This window comes from Vitis riparia, chromosome 13, assembly GCF_004353265.1.
Source record: "Vitis riparia cultivar Riparia Gloire de Montpellier isolate 1030 chromosome 13, EGFV_Vit.rip_1.0, whole genome shotgun sequence".
Lineage (NCBI taxonomy): Eukaryota > Viridiplantae > Streptophyta > Magnoliopsida > Vitales > Vitaceae > Vitis > Vitis riparia.
This window is the reverse complement of record NC_048443.1, coordinates 9,353,048-9,371,491: the sequence shown is the minus strand read 5'-3', so window position 1 is coordinate 9,371,491 and position 18,444 is coordinate 9,353,048. Positions and strand designations below refer to the sequence as shown.

At 37.2% G+C, this 18,444-nt stretch overlaps 1 protein-coding gene across 1 annotated transcript; it reads left to right on the top strand.

Annotated features, from left to right (window-relative positions):
- The first annotated feature begins 240 nt into the window (after positions 1–240).
- Positions 241–15,434, top strand: LOC117929022 (mediator of RNA polymerase II transcription subunit 15a-like). Its single transcript, XM_034849209.1, has 5 exons — positions 241–411; positions 1,270–1,346; positions 4,240–4,351; positions 4,521–4,667; positions 15,201–15,434. Exons 1-4 carry the CDS (start codon positions 340–342, stop codon positions 4,623–4,625), a joined length of 366 nt encoding a protein of 121 aa, XP_034705100.1. The 5' UTR covers positions 241–339; the 3' UTR covers positions 4,626–4,667; positions 15,201–15,434.
- Positions 15,435–18,444: the final 3,010 nt, after the last annotated feature.

Below are 18,444 nucleotides of genomic sequence, written 5' to 3'. Positions count from 1 at the left end.
TTTCTATTTGATATTTTTATTTACTTTCCTTCTAATTTAAAATAAAAAAGATATTTAATTTTTTTTTTAAATCAATAGGGACTAATGGTATTTAACTAAAACTTTAAAGTGGTGAATGGAATTAGCCCGGCTTTAAAAAAAGTTTTGAGGTTAAGTAAGACACATCACATACGGGTCGGTTCGACCCATCGGAGTCGAATCCACGTCTATGTAAGACACGACCCCGCACGCTTGCACTTCAACTCCTCCTGTGACGAACGTACAGAAAGGGGAGAATCAGCTGGGTGTGAGTGGATACATCAACAGAAGCAAAAAAATTTAGCCCAGGCGATCAACGCCATGACACTCCCAATCAGAAATGCAAGGGTTTCAGTGCAACCATTCTCTCATCCCAATCTCTCGTGGCCCCGGGTTCCTTCTTACTTTCTCCTTTTTGGTTTTCATTTTCAATTTTTGATTCAGTAGGGAAGGCCGATAGCTCAATTCATTTCGATCCAGGGCGTGTTTTCCTTTTTCGGATTTGGAAAAAAACTGACTCTTTCTATTCATTTTAATGTCAGAACGTAGCATTCTTTCTAGGGTTTCATTTTCCAATTTTGATACAGAAGAGAAAACTAATAATTCAACTTGATTTCAACACCAAAGCGTAGTTTTCTTTCTTGGCTTTCATTTTCATTTTTTGACATATTAGAGAAAACAGATGATCCAATTTCTGATTTTCTTTCCTGGTTTCTTTTTCAATTTCTGATTCAGTAGAGAAAACTAATGATTATTCGATTCATTCTTCGTTCCTTGGGTTTCATTTCAATTTTTGATCATTATTCTATTAATTTCTCTCCCTATGTTGATTCACTTGAGAAAGCTGATTATTCCATTCGTTTCTGTCTTTCTTTCTTTCTTTTATTTTTGGTAGTTTTGATTCAGTAGTGAAATTGATGACTTAACTCATTCCAATTTTTTATTCATTTCGATTCAGGGTGTGATTTTCCTTTTTGGATTTCATTTTCCATTTTTGATTCGCTGGGGAAAACTGACTATTTCTATTCATTTTAATATCAGAGCGTAGCATTCTTTCTAGGGTTTCATTTTCCATTTTTGATAAAGAAGAGAAAACTAATACTCCACTTGATTTCAATATCATCGAGTGGTTTTCTTTATGGCTTTCATTTTCAGTTTTTAATGTCATAGCATGATTTTCTTTCTCAGGTTCTTTTTTGATTGAGTACAGAAAGCTGACAAGTTTTTCTTCTTCCCCCCCTTTTTTTTAAGGCTGAACCTGTCATGGATGGAGGCGATTGGAGGACTCAACTTCCTCCTTATGCCCGCCAGAGGATTGTTAACAAAATGTGAGTACAATTTCATTTTGCGTGGTTTTAGATCATTTGAATGATTTTTGACAGAAGAAAGAGTAATAGGGAGAAAAATTTAGAAAGAAATGAAACAACTTACCCATTTTAATTTTTTATAGAAACTTTGACTCATTGGAGTTGATTATGCAACCATATCTATATTTATGTATGCATTTGATTTTGAACATGTCATTGATATGCATTTATCCTCTGTACTTGGGCCTTAATGAGACCATTCTGGTGCTTGTAGAACAGTCCTCATTTTTATGAAATGCTATATTCAGCTTTGAAGGTGATCTAGAACACATGTACAAATGATCATGAGTAGCCTAGTTGTATGATGTGGCTATTCATAGCCTGGTTGTTAAGTTTAAGCTGTTAGTATTTGCATCCATAATATATATCATGCTATAAATTCCCTTTCATGTGTGTCCCCATACCATGATCACACGCATATGGACCATTCTCGTTATGAGACTTATAAACCACAATAGTGACAAAGAAATCATATATTTGTGATCATGTATGATCACACACCTCCCTCTCAAATTGCAATAGTGATAGACAAATGTATATCATGTTGTAACACCTCCCTCAAACATGTTCTTGTACTACCTCGAGAGTGACAGACAAACTATAGTAGTAGTGATAGACAAGTCACACATTTTTATCACTCATGTGGGTTTATTCCCACGATCTACAAATTGCATATTTGCCATTGCGCGCATGTGGCCCTATACCTACCATGAGAGGCATAAATCATGGTAGCAGCAAACAAATCGCACTACTCCCAAATCGTAGTAGTGGTAAATAAATCATACATCTGTGATCACACATAATTAGACAAATAAATAATTGGGGGAGTGATTTAAACCCAAGACCTCTAATTAACCTAAAATATGATATTGTGTTAAGTCATCAATTTTCTAAAAGTTTAAGTTATCAAGAATTGGACCCACCCATATTGTATATCATATTCTAACATAAGCAATATTAGTCTAGGTTGGGCTAGTTTGCATAGGTGGCTTAAAAATATTCTTGGCCTCTAATCTCCAAACCGGTTTCTCTTATTGGTAAGAAATAAGCATGGTGAGCAAAGAACTTGTTGTAATCCTTGGTTTAATTGGAATTTAAGCTAGAACTCCTTGGGTTGGTTTGGGGAATACAATTGAATTTCATTGATTCAACCATAGTTGTGAAAGGCGCGCCTAGGCTCGGGGCAGCGCGACGCCACCCTTTGGCACCTCGCCTAAAGGTAGGCGACGCCCCTTCACGAAGGCGCCACTAAGGCGAGCAAGGCGCTCGCCTCTGGCAAGGCGCGAGGCAGTCGCGTGACTCGCCTCCTACAGTTCGACCAGGTACGCACTCCTTCTCCTTCTCCCTCTTCTTCTTCTTCTTCTTCTTCCGTTGGGTTGTAGAGCCCTAATTTTTTATTTATTATTTTGTGGGTCCAAAATGGTGTCATTTTGGCCCCTGTTCTTTTTTAACAGAACAGGCCAAAACGACGTCGGTTTGGAGCCTATTCCTTTTAAAAAGAAAATGGGCCAAAACGACACCGTTTTGGTCTGTTCCTCCCTTCCAGCCTCTTTTTCTGGTCTTTCTCAACTCGAGATCACTCCCAATCATACCCTAGCCTCAGCCGTGCTGGAGAAGTGAAGAAAAAGAAGAAGAAGAAGAATAAAAATAGGGGAAAAATAGGAGAAAAATAGAGGGAAAATAGGTTGCGCCTCACTTCACTAAAGCCCACGCCTTAGGTGCGCCTTGTGCCTCAGGCTCCAGGATTACTTTGCGCCTTGGTGTGCCTTGAGCCTTTTAAAACTATGGATTCAACATTGATTCTTGTATTTGATGGGGAGGATTTCTCATCCTTCTTATGTTTTCTTATCATCAATTAATACATCTATTGTTTCTGATAAAGAAAAAAACATTGATTCTTGTGTTTGAGTGTTTAAGCCAGGCATGCATGTGGACCTATACCTACCATGAGAGGCATAAATCATGGTAGTAGCAAACAAATCTCAATCCTCCCAAATCATAGTAGTGGTAGATAAATCATACATTTGTGATTACACATAATTAGACAAATAAATAAATGGGGGAGTGATTTCAACTCGAGACCTCTGAATAACCTCAAATCTGATATTGTTAAGTAATCAATTTTCCTCAAAGTTTTAAGTTATCAAGAATTGGACCCATATTGTATATTATATTCTAACAAAAGCAATATTAGTCTAGGTTAAGCTAGTCTACATAGGTGGTCTAAAAATATTCTTGGCCTCTAACCTCCTAACCAGTTTCTCCTATTGGGAAGAAATAAGTATAGTGACCAAAGAACTTGCTTTAATCCTTGGTCTAATTGAAATGTAAGCTGGAATTCCATGAATTGTTTGGGGGAATACAATTGAATTTCATTGATTCTTGTATTTGGGAGTTCAAGCCAGGCAAGACACCATAAGTTCTTGTGAGCATGTTAGGTACATTAAAAATCAATACATGAGGAAGTTCAAGTATGATCATTACAAAACAGGAACGAGAAAAAAGGTATTAGAACCTGGAGTAAATTGCAGGAGACAATCTTTTGTGTTTGACTTGTTCAAAGGAAGGGATGCAAGCATGGAATCCTATTAGTTAACCAGCTTTCTGGTTGTCTTACTCTCAAACCCTCTCTTATTATGGGATGATAGTCCCTTTCCTTCCTTAATAAAAATATTCTATTTACTATAAATTCCTTGTTTCATGCAATATTGTTTTCTGGTTGGAAATTTATGTGACATGGTCAGTGCAGAACTAGCATGATTTCCTATTGAAGAGTTTTATTTTTTTGTTTTTAGAACTTCTCAATGATTACATGACAATAATTTATCACAATTTAATGTTTTTTTATGTCTAGCATGGACGCATTGAAGAGACATCTTCCTATTTCTGGATCAGAGGGACTGCATGAGCTAAGGAAAATAGCTAAAAGGTTTGAGGAAAAGTTGTATTCCGCTGCCACAAGCCAGGTATATCCATCATGCTAGTATTACTCAACCATTCGTCAAGGCCTAAGAGCATTTTTTGTATCTATCCTTAGTATAAAAGATTAAAGTGCAAAACTTATATTATATTATCTTAGTTTGTCATTCATAATTTGATGAATTGATATATTTTTTATTTTTACTTCTAATTCAGTCTGATTACCGCCGGAAAGTATCTCTGAAGCTGCTGCCAATGGAAACAAAATCTTGTAATGCTGCAACCAATTCTCTGCCATCCAACTCTGCTGGCCCCAACTAAAGGCAAGAAATCCGCTGCAGGCAAAAAATCCTGCAGATCCAGGTAACAACATGAAGGATCAATGTGTTTTTATGAAATGCCACAATTGAAATTTTGCTTTTATGAAATGCAGTAGCGGAAATTTTGCTTTTATGAAATGCAACGATGGAAATTTTGCTTTAATGAAATGCCACAAATGAAGTTTTGCTAACACATCAATATATTCTTCTTCCATTTTTGTAATTACATTTGAAATGTATTACATTTATTGCTTGCACGCATGTTTTATATTTCTTTCTATTGCCATGGTTACACGTTCCTCTTGTCAAGCAATAAAAAATTTGTGGCTAAGCTTTATTTATGGAGGGACAATTTGTGTCGAATTGGGTATGGAAGAAGCTGGTTGCTGCTTCTTTTTCCCCCTTCCATTGTGTTGGAGGGGTAGGGTTATGGAAAGGAGTATGGAATTGATTGTTGAAATCGTCTATGATCTGAGATTCTGAGCTCCTAGAAGCACAAAGGATGAGTGGGTATGGGAGTAGCTTGCTGCTTCTTTGTTTTCCCCTTTCCTTTGGATTGGGTTGGGGGGATGGGGTAGGGATTGGGTTGTGTGTCAGCATCTTGACTTGAATGATGCAGTACCAAGGCCGCATTTAATGATGCTTTGCACCCATGAGTGTCAATTCAGCAAGGCAAGTTAATGGACCGAGGTTTGATACGAGATCATGTCAAGGCTTGGTGGCTGCTCAAGCAGGCAGTAGATAACATGTGGGCTAGCTAGCATGTAGGGCAGCTCAACTTAGCTAAAATTCAAGTGTTGGATTTTAGGTGGTCAATATTTTCCTTCAAAGAGGTCTTGAGAATGGTTTCCATGAGGAATTATAATTTTTTTAGATTTTTCATTTTTTTTTTAATTTTTTTAAAATTCATTATACGTACTCAAGCACCTATAATGTGTCCTAGTATTTTGGAAATGACTTAGAATGTTCTTTATGGAGAAGGTAGTTGACTCAAAGGTGGTGAGGATTGCATGAGCTATGTGATGTGAAGAGCATGACATAGGGGCTTCAAACATGAGTAAGAGGTGATGGTGACTATTGCTAAGAACATACACATGGACACAATACCATGGGGTGTGGTACAACTTGTGGGCATAATGACATAGGGGTGGTTGTGAAACATAGATGAGTATGGTTGTGAAACAATGTCATGCACAACCCTTTTGAAGAGGCCTGCTAAGGTGTAAAAAGGTTGTGCCTTGAGCTAGGTGCAAGACCCTTTAAAGGCCAACCTTTATCTTTTTAATTTTTTTCTTCTCTTAACCAAAATAACGTCGTTTTGTACTAGTTTTTGGTTTTCTAAAAAGTTGTAAAATGATGATGTGGTGAACCCTTTTTTTTTTTGTTTTTTTTTTACTTTTTTAAAACCAACATCAAAACTTATCATTTTAAAGTTAGAAGTGAAGAAACATAGCTAAATTAAAGCTCGATAATGGAGAAAAGAGGAGATGGAAGGGGAGAAAAAAAAATCGATAGAGTGAAAAAGAGATGCAAAAGGATGAGTGACATACGACATATTTGGTGGTTATTATAGTTATTGGATTCCTTATTCATAGTGTACTCATAACCTGCCCTAATATTATGATATTTATACTCATGTTTTTATATTTTATTTATTTTAATAATTTTATAATTAATTGATAATTAGGGAACTACACTTTAAAAGTTGAAACTACATATTTATCTATTTTTTAAATTTTTTTTAAATTGAATATACTACAAATTATTTTTATTTATTTATTATCTATTTATAATGGTAATGATAAAGGAAGTTCTAAATTATGAAAATATTGGTTTATATGAATATTTTTTTTTTCACTTTTTTTTTTTAAATTATAACTTAGGTAATATTTTTATGTTATGCAATACTTTTATTTTACTTTATTTATTGGGCACTAATCATCTGCTTATTTATTTACTTAGCAATCTACCTATTTAAAATCATAAGTAAAGTTACTGAATTATTTATTTATTTATTCGTTTTGAGTATATATGCATATGCTTGCTCTTTATTTTTCAATTTTTTTTTTGTTAAATGTTAATTCTTTGGCTAAAATTTGATATTATATGTATAGGAAAAATGCTTGCATGTTAAAATCTCCTATATCATATAAAATTATAACTGTTATTATTTCACTAAAGCCTGCACCTTGGGATTGTGAACCTTAAGCTCACCTTGGGATTGTGAGCCTTAAGCACACCTTAGGATTGTGAGCTTTAAGCACACCCTGCGCCTTTTTTTTTTTTGATAAATAAACATGAGAAATTAACAAAAGGCAAATAACCACAAAGCATACAGGATGTATACAAGGTAGCCTAAACCTCTAAGAGCAAGCTGTGGAACAAAAAACCTCACCAGCCCTTAAGTGAAAGCTAACCACTCCAAAAAACGTATAAGAGAAGAGGACTCCTCTCCAATATACACTCTAGCCTAACTCCACAAGTTACATACAAACGAATTTTTGAGTTTTTGTACTGTTAAAGACCCGCCCCCTAAAAGCTAATCTATTCATTTCCTTCCAAACCGTCTAAAAAATACACAACAGAATGAAATTTCAAATCTTTTTCTTTTTTTCCTCACAAAAGGACCCCTCCAACTAAATAATACCTCTTTTATTGTTTCTGGGAACACACATTGAATGCCAAACAAGGCAAGGACAATCTCTCAAAGGACTCTGACCACTATACAGTGTAAAAGAATATGATTTACAGTTTCTTCTTCATAGCCACACAAAAAACAACGATTTGGGAGCTGCCACCCTCTTTTTTAGAGTCTAAGGTAAAAACCTTCCCCCACGTGGCCTCCCAAGCAAAAAAGGCAACTTTGGTTGAGACTTTATCCACCCAAATGCAATTTTTCGGGAAGGCAATGTCATTTGGAGCAATTAGCAAGTTGTACGCTTCCTTAACACCAAATTTTTCATTTTCCCCACCCTTCCAAGTAACTGAATCCTCCTTTAAAGTTAGCCTGTAGTCCCTCAAAATAGTAAGCAATTCTCCTTCCAAATCCAACTCCCAATCATTAAAGTCTCTAGTGAATCTTAGATTTCAACCTCCTTGGCCAAAATTCGAATCCCACACTTCGTCCACCGTTGCATTCCTATGGACAACCAAGGCGTATAATTGGGGAAAGGTTTGGGACAGCGCTGCAATGCTACACCAGCGATCAGTCCATAATTTGACTTTAGTACCTTTACCCACTTTGAACTCTATATTTTCCCAACACCAGTTTATCTCCTTCAAGATTTCCTTCCAAACCCCTACTCCAAACGTCCCATTAGCCTCCTTTGTCTTCCAACCAAGGCCCTCTTGCCCATACTTCACCGAAATCACCTTCTTCCAAAGGTTTTCCTTTTCATGGCCAAGCAAGGCCTTGTTCAAAAGAGCAAGCTTCCTTATGCCTAGTCCACCCTTCTCCTTATGAGCACACACCACCTTCCAATTAACTAAGTGGACTTTCCTCTCCAAGTTTCCCCTTCCCCATAGGAAATCTCTTTGTAATTTTTCTAATCTTCTTGCAACTATCTTGGGCATTCGAAAAAGAGACCGTTGGTAGAGAGGGATACTAGCAAACGTGCTCTTTATGAGAGTGATTCTTCCGCCTTTAGAAATATATTGTCTTTTCCAAAGAGCTAATCTCTTCCGCACTCTCTTCCACCCAAGGAAGAAAATATCGCGATATTTCGGCGATATATCACCGAAATATCGTGTATCGAAAGGATTCGACACGATATTTCTTGGAGAAATATTGGTCCGACGATATTTCGAGATTTATCGCGAGAAATCGGATATCGGTGATTTGGAGATAAATCGGCGATTTTTCTCCGATATATCGTGCGGTCAACGCGGGTCAGACGCGCTACAGTACCGGTCAACGCGCTACAGTGTCGCTACAGTACCCTCTCCAAGCCTCCATTTGCCTGCTGCCGCCGAGGGGATTTGAACCCCAAACCAAAAGGTTTGGGGTTCACCCGCTTACCACCTGGGCTAACTAGCCCCTTGATATTTAATGTGCAAACAATATATATATACTTAAACTCAGTATGAAAATATTAAAAGAATATTTTAAAGAGCAAATTAATTATAATTATTTTATAATTAAATGCAAAGTCTTTTAATTAATTACCAAAAATATAAAAATTATATAATTTTCTTCATAATGTTTTTAATATCATTAATAATTAATTAAATATTAAAAAATTATATATATATCATTATTCATTTTATATTATTTAACACAATTGAATTAAATGGATCATATTTTAATATTAATATATATTTTAAAATTAGACATATTATAATCAAATATCATAATATTAGGTGTAATTTAATAATAAATGTACACTTATAAAATTCATATTTTTATCGATGTATACGATATTATTATCAAATATGATAAATCATGTTATACATATATCAAAATTTTCAATAAAATAATTTTAAAATGTCTATTATACTTCTAATTATATTATTATGAGGTTTTTCTTGCATTTCCATGAGTTTTTAACAATTTTAAGCCTACCAATAATATCCACCGATATATCCAAAAATATCTCCGATATATCCGTAAAATCGAATTACCGATATATCCGTGATTACCGATATTTTCATCCTTGCTTCCACCCCATCCCACACAGATAGGGCTTTATGATGGGCCCCTAAGGGGAAACCCAAGTAAGATGAGGGTAGAGACCCCACCCTACACCTTAACTCCATTGCCAATTCCTCGACCTCTTCCACTTCACCAATTGGAATGATTTCACTTTTAGCCAAGTTGATTCTTAAACCAGACGCGACTTCAAACCAACACAAAGTCCAACTCAAATATGTTAGATGCTCTTTCTTTGCCTCACAGAAGACAATTGTATCATCAGCAAAAAGCAAATGAGAAATATTCATTTCCATCCTTCCTCTTCCCCGAATTCTGCACCTTGAGAGAAAGGCCTCATCAACAGCCCTTCTTATGAGAACACTCAGCACTTCCATTCCCATAACAAAGAGGTAAGGAGATAAAGGGTTTCCTTGACGCAACCCCTTGGAACTCGAAAAAAACCTTGCCGGCGCCCTATTAACCAAGACAGAAAACTTAGCTGTTGAAATGCATCTCCACATCCATCCTATCCACTTTGACCCAAAGCCCATCTTTTGCATGACCCTTATTAGGAAATGCCAATTGATGCTGTCATAAGCTTTTTCAATATCCAATTTACAGATCAACCCTTTCTCTTTTCATTTTTGCCAAGAGTCAATCACCTCATTTGCTATAAGAGAAACATCCAAGAAGTGTCTGCCCATCACAAACGCATTTTGGTCCAAAGAAACCACTTTTCCTATCACCTTCTTAAGCCTATATGTCAACACCTTATCCAACAGTTTATACAGTCCCCCTAACAAGCTTATAGGCCTGAAGTCCCCAAGGTCCTCAACACCTCCTTTCTTTGGGATTAGAACAAAAAAGTGGTATTAAGGCTTTTGGCAAAGGAACTTTGATCATAAAATTCCTTAATCAATTCCAAGATCTCTTCCTTCACAAAGTCCCAACAAGTTTTCCAGAAAGCCATTGTGAATCCATCCGGGCCTAGGGTTTTGTCACCATTCATTTCCATCAAAGCAAAATGGATTTTTTCCTCAGAGAAAGCTAGTTCCAAGCTCTTAGCTTCTTGGATACTAAGATGTTCGAGATGCAGCCCCTCAATATTAGCTTTCCAATCTAAGTCTTCTAATAACAGTTGATGAAAGGTGTTAGCTACCCCTTCCCTCACATCTTGCTCCTCAGTCAACCACATCCCATTTATCTTAATTTTATCCATATAGTTATTTCTACGGTGGGCATTTGCCATCCGGTGAAAGAAACCAGTGTTCCTATCCCCTTCCTTTAACCATAATTCCCTTGAAAGTTGTCTCCAATGAATTTCTTTCAATAAAACCCACTTTTTTAAGTTTTCCTTTGCTTCATTTTTCATCTCTGTTTCTTCTTTTGACAGACTCCTCTCACTTTCCACCAAATCCCAATTGTTGAAGAGCTGAGTTTTTATTAATTTCCAGCCTTCCAAAAACGTCCCTATTCCAATCTCTGATTTTTTGTTTTACCTCTTTCGGCTTAGTAGCCAGTCTAAAGTTGGCATTACCTCTTACAACAATCCCCTGCCACCAGCTCCGTAAGAGATCCTTGAAGCCTTCAACTTTGAGCCACATATTTTCAAATCTAAAAGGGGAAGGTCCTCGTCTTAACCCACCACCCTCTTAACAAAATAGGGAAATGGTCTGAGGTAGGTCTAGGTAGCCTGCTCTGAAGAACTCCATTGAATTAGTCAAGCCAATTTTGGGTCACTAGAAATCTGTCCAGTCTAGTCCAAGATTGATTATTCTAACCCCCGTTCCAAGTGAGCAATCCCCTTTGCAAAGGTAAATCTACTAGCCCTAACTCATCAACAATCTGGGCCAACCTTTTTGTTGCTACTGTTAACCTCCCCTGCCTACTCCTTTCCCTTTGAAAAAGAATGATATTGAAATCACCCCCTAAACACCAGGGGTCTTCCCAAATTCCTCTGATCGCCCCTAACTCTTTCCACAAACATTCTCTTTCCTCTCTAGTGAATGACCCATAAACTCCTGTGAACATCCAGACAAACCCATTTTCCACATTCTAGTGTGGAAGCATGAATTTGGAAAGCCAACACTTCTAGTGTCCTTTTATCCCAACAAATCAAAATTCCTCCCACTAAGCCAGAAGCATCCAAAGCCTCCCAATCTAAAAATCTCCTAGTGCCCAAACTCCTCACCATACCCTCAGTCATTGCCTGAATTTGTCTCCTAAAGATAGAATAAATCCATCCTTTGATATCTTATGAGAGCCTTTATTACTTTTATTTTGGAGTTGTCATTTGCTCCACGCACATTCCAACTCAGCATTCTGATCTTCATTGGACTTCCGTGATCTGACACCCTCTTCCTTACATGGGGCATTTTTGTTTTTTCCCCCCCTCGTAGTTAATTGAGCACTCTAGTCTCTTTAGCTCCCTTTCAAATTTTGAGTTCTCCAATAAATCTTTACTATGGATTCTTTCCCTTCTTTTTCTGATTTTAGTAAAAAAAAAAAAAGCCAGAATATCCTTCTCCAACCCCTCTGTCGAAAAGCACAGAAAGTTGTTGAACCTTGTCAGGCTGCTTTCCTCCCAGCTATTCTCCTCCCAACCCCTATCTTCCTGTGGCTTAGATTGAGTTGAACACAACTCCACTCTTCTTTCCTTGTTGCTACCATTATTCACCTTTATCAAATCCCAACATGTCGTGGGTGCACCCTCTGTAATCCCTGGTGCAGTGACCATACAAAGCGGTATTTCCCCCTGGACTGCCTCACACACTACCCCAGAAAAGTCATAATACTCTCCCAATGGAGTCCGACCAAAAGGAAAAGAGAGAGATGGAGAGGACCCAGAAACCCTTTTTCCCCAAGAATCCAAAACATTTCCATACCTAATAGCTTCTTCAATTAAGGCATGATTGGTCTTCGACCTCTCCACAGTTTGTTGTTCTTTTGCTCGCTACTTTCTCAGACCTTTCTTCACCCAGAGATTGATAAACTCTCAGTCAGAGTTACTGCAGTTGCTTGGGCCAGGCCTTACCGGAGAATGGGCCAAACTGTTCTGGGCGCTGTCCACTAGAGGAGATTGAGATGGGCTTGGGCTTGAATTCAATTCATCCATCCCAGTAGCCTTGTTGTTCTCCTCTTCATTAGCCCACCAAAAGCGCTTTAAAGACACTGGCCCATCTTTAACCACTACAGCCTCGTTTGAGTTTAACAACACTACTGGGCCTAGCCTAGAGAGCCCATTTGCCAACTTGAGGCTCCTTGGATCCTCTATTGGGCTTGACTTAGGAGGCCCACTCAACAGCTTAAGACCTTCAGGGGGCCGACCCATCGACCCAGTTTGGCTCCGTTTTGGGTCCACATGTTGCCTTAACCAGCTCGCCTGCCCCCCACATCCCTTCGGTTGATTGTTGTAGGACCTCGAGCCTTGCTTTGCCCTCCTCCTCCACCACGCGCTGGTCAACACGTGCATTAACATCACTCCCGACCTCATCTCTTAGACTGTTTATCTTCTCGCAATTGCCGGACAGAATCTTCCTCATTGACGGCCTAATCTCCCACCAAAGAATCAGGGAGTAGCAGACCTCTTCGATCCAGATTTTCAGCGCGTTAGGCAAGTCATCATCGTTCGTCTTCACCAGAATTCGAGCCCACTGTAGTTCCTCCAAATTCTCCGTTTGGGAATCGACTACTAAAAAGCCCCCACACTCCTCCCCCACCCTTCTCAGAATGGTCGGATCCCATAAAAAGACTGGTAATCCCACGATTTTTACCCAAACTTCACTTCTTTTCTCTCCTTCAACCAAGCACTCTGTCTTAGGGCTCTAACTCTCCAATCGCAAAAGAAACCCCTTAATCGAAATCTTCCCAGAGTTGAGCACTCTCTTAGCTTCGACAAACAGTTCAAATTCCAACAACACCTTACCCTTTTCCATCTTTGCCAACCCTAGTTTACCCTTCAGCCCCCAAGCTTTTGCCAATAGAATCCCCAATTTTTCCATATCATCTCCTCTCGCTGAGCTAGGGTTCCAAAAACCAACGAGGCAATGGTCCAATTTTTTCAAATTTATGCTCAAATCCTTCTTACCTCCACCCTGACTACTTCTCTACCTCTGCTTCTTGGCAATTGGATCACCTCCGCAAAGATCTTTACCAAACTAGGCTTCAGCAAGATTGTCTCGTCTTGCTTTCTTTCCCGTCTTACAATGACTACTCCCATACTCCGTAACATCTCCGCCATTGTAAACCAGTGTCCCCTTTCTCCTCTACCTTTCGGGATGAAGATGTTGTACCTCTTATTCTCCAGATCCACAACACCTAATTGAAGAAAACACGCCCCCTATTCTCATTGCGCACCAGAGAGTAGGATCTCCCGTTTTCCTTCCAGCCCCTTTCCCATTTTCCAGCTTTCACTTCTTTATTACATTGAGTCAAGCTTTCTAGAAGGAACCCTAGACTCTCCGGTCCCAACTTGACTCAAGAAGAGATTCCTCTCTTCCTTTCCACAATAATAGCTTGCATTATGCCTTTCTTCTTCTCTACTTCGATCTCAAACACCTTTGATCCCACTCGGAAACTACGCCCTTTCGAGCTCTTTCGGAACCTCAAACGATTCTCTCTCAATGCTCTCGCTAACATGCACTCTCTCGCGCTCTCTCTCTCGCTCTCACACAAGCACACCTTGCGCCATTTAAAACTATCATGGTAAGTCAACATCAAGCATCTATTTAAAGAAATAGAAGAAAGAGAGAGAACCTTCAATTGTGATAGAGAATACAAAGCCTTCGCACATGGCCTTGAAGAAACAAACACAAAAATTGTTACTAAATGTTACATAAGGGCAAGAGAAGTTTGCAAAATAAAAGATGAAAATTTTTGAATGATGAAAAGACTATCTTCATCCACAACTACTCTCTACCAACATTTTCTTTTGGAACTTCCCACCATGTGCACTCTCAAATCCAATCTCCCAATATTTTGATTAATTAGAATTTACCAAAATAGAAGTTGGATTATTCCAAGGCTCTTCTACCCATACTTGCTGAAATTTAGTAGGATTTGTATCTTATGCCAAAAAGACTGATATTTTAAATTCCAATGATTTCTAATCATACTCCATATTTTTTCCATTATTAACCCATCTAGAGCTTGAATTTAGAGTAAGGTAATTTCTCTTTGGTTGGCTTAAGCTTCTCGTCAAATCCTTGCAAAGGCTAGTGTTAATCTTTTAGGTAAAAGCCTATTAGTGATTAAAGGTTTACCTTAAGTGCTGGCATGTGCCCTAGAATACCAACGGAGCTTTAAGCTATCAAATTGAAACATATTGATTTTGTTCTCCTGCAAAGATCAGTATAGAGCCATTACTTAATCATCAAAGTTCATTGTTAAATATTCATGGTCTTTGATCCAACACCTTCTAACACCTACAATAGATTGAATGAAAATCAAACAAAAACACCATGAAACCCAAAGAATGACATTGAAATGCTCCTTCCAACGTTTTAGAACAAATCATTCCATATATTAAAATGGAGGTCGAGATCTAAGAATGAACCTAATCTTGACCCCATTCAATTAGGAAATCTCACTCATTTTATCAAAACTACACTTAAGCTCAAGAATCCAAACTTCTTAGTTGAATTTCAAATTAAGTTGGAATGATGTTATAATTTTAGAGGTTGAGATCTAAGAATGAACCTAATCTTGACCCCTTTCAATTGGTAAAAACTACACTTAAGCTCAACAATCCAAACTTAATGATGTTGTAATTTCAATCTTATCTTAAATAGCACTAGTTTAATTTTGGAATTTTATTATGATTGATTGGTGGGGGAAAGTTGAAATTTTGGTTGTAATGTAATCATTTATGTATGAAATAGGTGTAAAAGGTGTTTATTATTGAAAAATGTTATCTCTTACTGTTTGCTTAACCATTTTGTTTTGTAGATTCTGAGATTGGAAAACAAAGTTGGTTGGAAGCTATTGCTATCGCTGTTATTTCACATTTATATTATGGTTTGGAAATTCGGAAATGTAGAATCTAAGTAACAATTTGATTTATGCTTGCCATAATTTCTAGATAGAATGTTCTATGATGTTTGAATGTTGACTCCTTTGTATTGACATGTTAGATTTGCGCTTGGAAGCTTTCAAATGTTGTAGTGTATACTATTCAATCTAGAACTTGGTAAAAATATATTTTAAATCTTGAATAATTTTCTTCAACAATACCAAATAACACTAGAAAATCAAATGGATAGCGTTGAAAATCGAAATCCTAATTTTAACAAGTATTAAATAAGAGTGGATATCTTTATTCAAGTTTATTTCAAGTATAAGACTATAATGTCTTCTATTTATGATATGAAATAGGACTTGACATTTTTTGTTATAATATACAATAAAATAAAGTGAATAGTCACTTTTTATTTATTGTTCACCTACTACTTAATGTTACAATTTTTGAGGTTCTATAAACTACATGATGTAGAGAATACTATAAGGTATGGAGTGTTTGTATTTTCAATGTATAGACAATGCAAGAACACAAAAGTGTCTCATGAAAAAATTTCAACTAACAAATACACAAGTATGTTCTATGGATTTACGTCGAAAACTTTGAAGGGGTTGAAAACCATGATCAACCATCTCCATCAGTAAATCCACTATGATCAAAACCTGGACTTGTGATCAATTTTTTATCCTTTTGTTGTATAATTCAATTATAACCCTTCAAATTCCTAGATAATTAGTGTCTCACTAATCCATAGTTGTGAAAGGCGCGCTTAGGCTCCAAGCGGTGCAACATGACCCTCCGGTGCCTCGCCTGAAGGCAGGCAACGCCCTTTCATGAAGGTGCCGCGCTTAGGCGCTCGCTTCCGACAAGGCGCAATGCGGTTCACAGGTGCACCTCGATTCCCTATCTTCTTCTTCTCCTTCTCCGGCGATGGGTTGTAGAGGGTAGAGAGAAGCCATAATTTTTTTTTATTTTTTTTTATTTTTTTTTTATGTTTTGAGACTAGAACGATGTCGTTTTGGCTCTTTTTTTTTATTTATTTTAAAAAAAGAATAGGCCAAAACGACACCGTTTTGACCCTATTTTCCATTCTAGCCCCCTTTTCTGATTGTTTTTAGCCCAACGACCCTCCCAAATTTTGCCCTAGCTGTACATTTTGATGATTTATGTACCATAACCCTTCCAAATTTTGCCCTAGCCTCTGTTTTGATGATTTATGCGTTTAGGACAAATAAATGATTGTTAAATTTGATTATATAATATAAAAATATATATGTAAATTAGGGTGCGCCTCACTTCACTAAAGCCCGCGCCTTAGGTGCCCCTTGCGCCTCAGGCTCTAGGAGTACTGTGTGCCTTGGTGCGCTTTGAACCTTTTAAAACTATGCACTAATCACATACTTCAATATTTCTCATTAAACTATAATCGTCGAACTCTCATCGATGTCCACTTTGAAGTATCATCAAAGCCATTTTAATTATGACTCAAAGTTGAAAGAGTCACTAATGAGAACTCAAACTCAACACTTGGATGGCTTTAAGGAGTGTATTTTAGAGTTTTTGGGGCGCTCATGATGACCTATTTCTTCATGTTAATGCCAGTGCAGAATTATTTTGATGCATTTAATGAGATTTTTGAGGTTTAAGACATTTTTGATACTTCCCCTGTCTTCCTTGTTGGCATCTTAGATCTATGCAACGAAAGCAATACAATTTTTTTCAAAAATTTATCTTTAAGATTAAAAATCAAACCTTTAGATTTACATGTTCCCAAACCTTAAATATCAAGTGTTGAAGATGATCTCGAAGACCTAAAGATCTTCCACTTAATGACCCATCCTTGAGCTTTGGTTGGTGGAACTCTCTGAAGGTGGAGGCTAAGACTCTCTCTTGAATGTGAGGGGGAGAATAGAAGAATGAAACCTTAACCCCATAAGGGATATTTATAGAGTTCCTTGTGGGCTTAAGTGACTTGAGCTCATTTTGAGCTTGGGTCACTTAATCTAGCACAAAAAGAGTTCTAATTAATTAATTAACCCAATGAGGCTCCTATTAATCAATTAACTCAATCCAAAGATGTCATCCACTAATTCCTATGCAACATTGAGTAATTACCCAAATGTCTTTATGCACATAAGTAAACCTAGAGCCAATCCAACCCTTATTAAATGTGCTAACAGGGTTTATGAGCTCAATGGAGACTATCAGGACCCATATGATAGCACTGGCTCCCTCATAATCCAATTATGAAGTTGATTCAACATTTTACTATAGAAAGTCAACTGTTTTTTAGTACCCTATGTATATTATAATGAGACACTAAATGCTTAGGTCTATGACATGTTATCCATTATATACAATCTCCCAATGGGCTAATGTTTGTATTCTAACAAGGTGAAAGTTACCAGCTTCTCAAGATTACCTCTACCATCCTTAAATTCCAAATCCTCTTATAGTGTGGTTAATTAACATAGCTCATTAGAGCTAATGTCAAGTTTCACTTAAAGAACTACTATGACCACATTTTACCTGAATGCACATCTTTAGGATCACCTAAGGGGACATACTACCTTAATCCCATGAATTATCATAGTGCCTCGAGAATATTTATTACTACTGGTTCCATTAATAGTAACTCAATCATAGGGAATATATGATCACTTTAGGATTTTACTCATAGGTCAAAGCCACTGCTAATTTTATCACAAGTTTAGTATTCTTTCAAGGTTTAGAGACAATACAACATAACATATTGGTGAAGTCATGACTACTTAATAATCTTACGTCATGACTCACTATAAGTCCTATTCGATGTGTAACTATACACACTAGTGCACTCACTATGGGAAACTCATCTTAATGGCTCAAATCAGTCATCCTTTTAATTAGGATGTAGCACACTACAACTTCTAATGGGTTGCCTAGGCCCATAAATTAGTTATGAACAAAACATCTATTTGTAAGAAACTCATGACTTGGATTTTGCATGCAACCCTTAATGTATCCAAGTTATGTACAATGCAAAAGATGCTAGGTGAGAATGCTCATAAAGTACAATGCATGGAATAAGGATAGATAAAAGTGAAACTAGAATACCATTAAAGAAATAATGAATTCTAAATTTGTTACATCATGTCATACTTTTAAAAGCTCTATCCTAACATTATCCTACTA

What these genes read in the sequence shown, in the direction of transcription:
- LOC117929022 (XM_034849209.1), top strand. Translation starts at nt 340, where the DNA reads ATGACACTCCCAATCAGAAATGCAAGGGTTTCAGTGCAACCATTCTCT. An exon ending in CCAATCTCTCGTGGCCCCGG is followed by an intron (nt 412 to 1,269) that starts GTTCCTTCTTAC and finishes CTTTTTTTTAAG; the next exon opens with GCTGAACCTGTCATGGATGG. An exon ending in CAGAGGATTGTTAACAAAAT is followed by an intron (nt 1,347 to 4,239) that starts GTGAGTACAATT and finishes TTTTATGTCTAG; the next exon opens with CATGGACGCATTGAAGAGAC.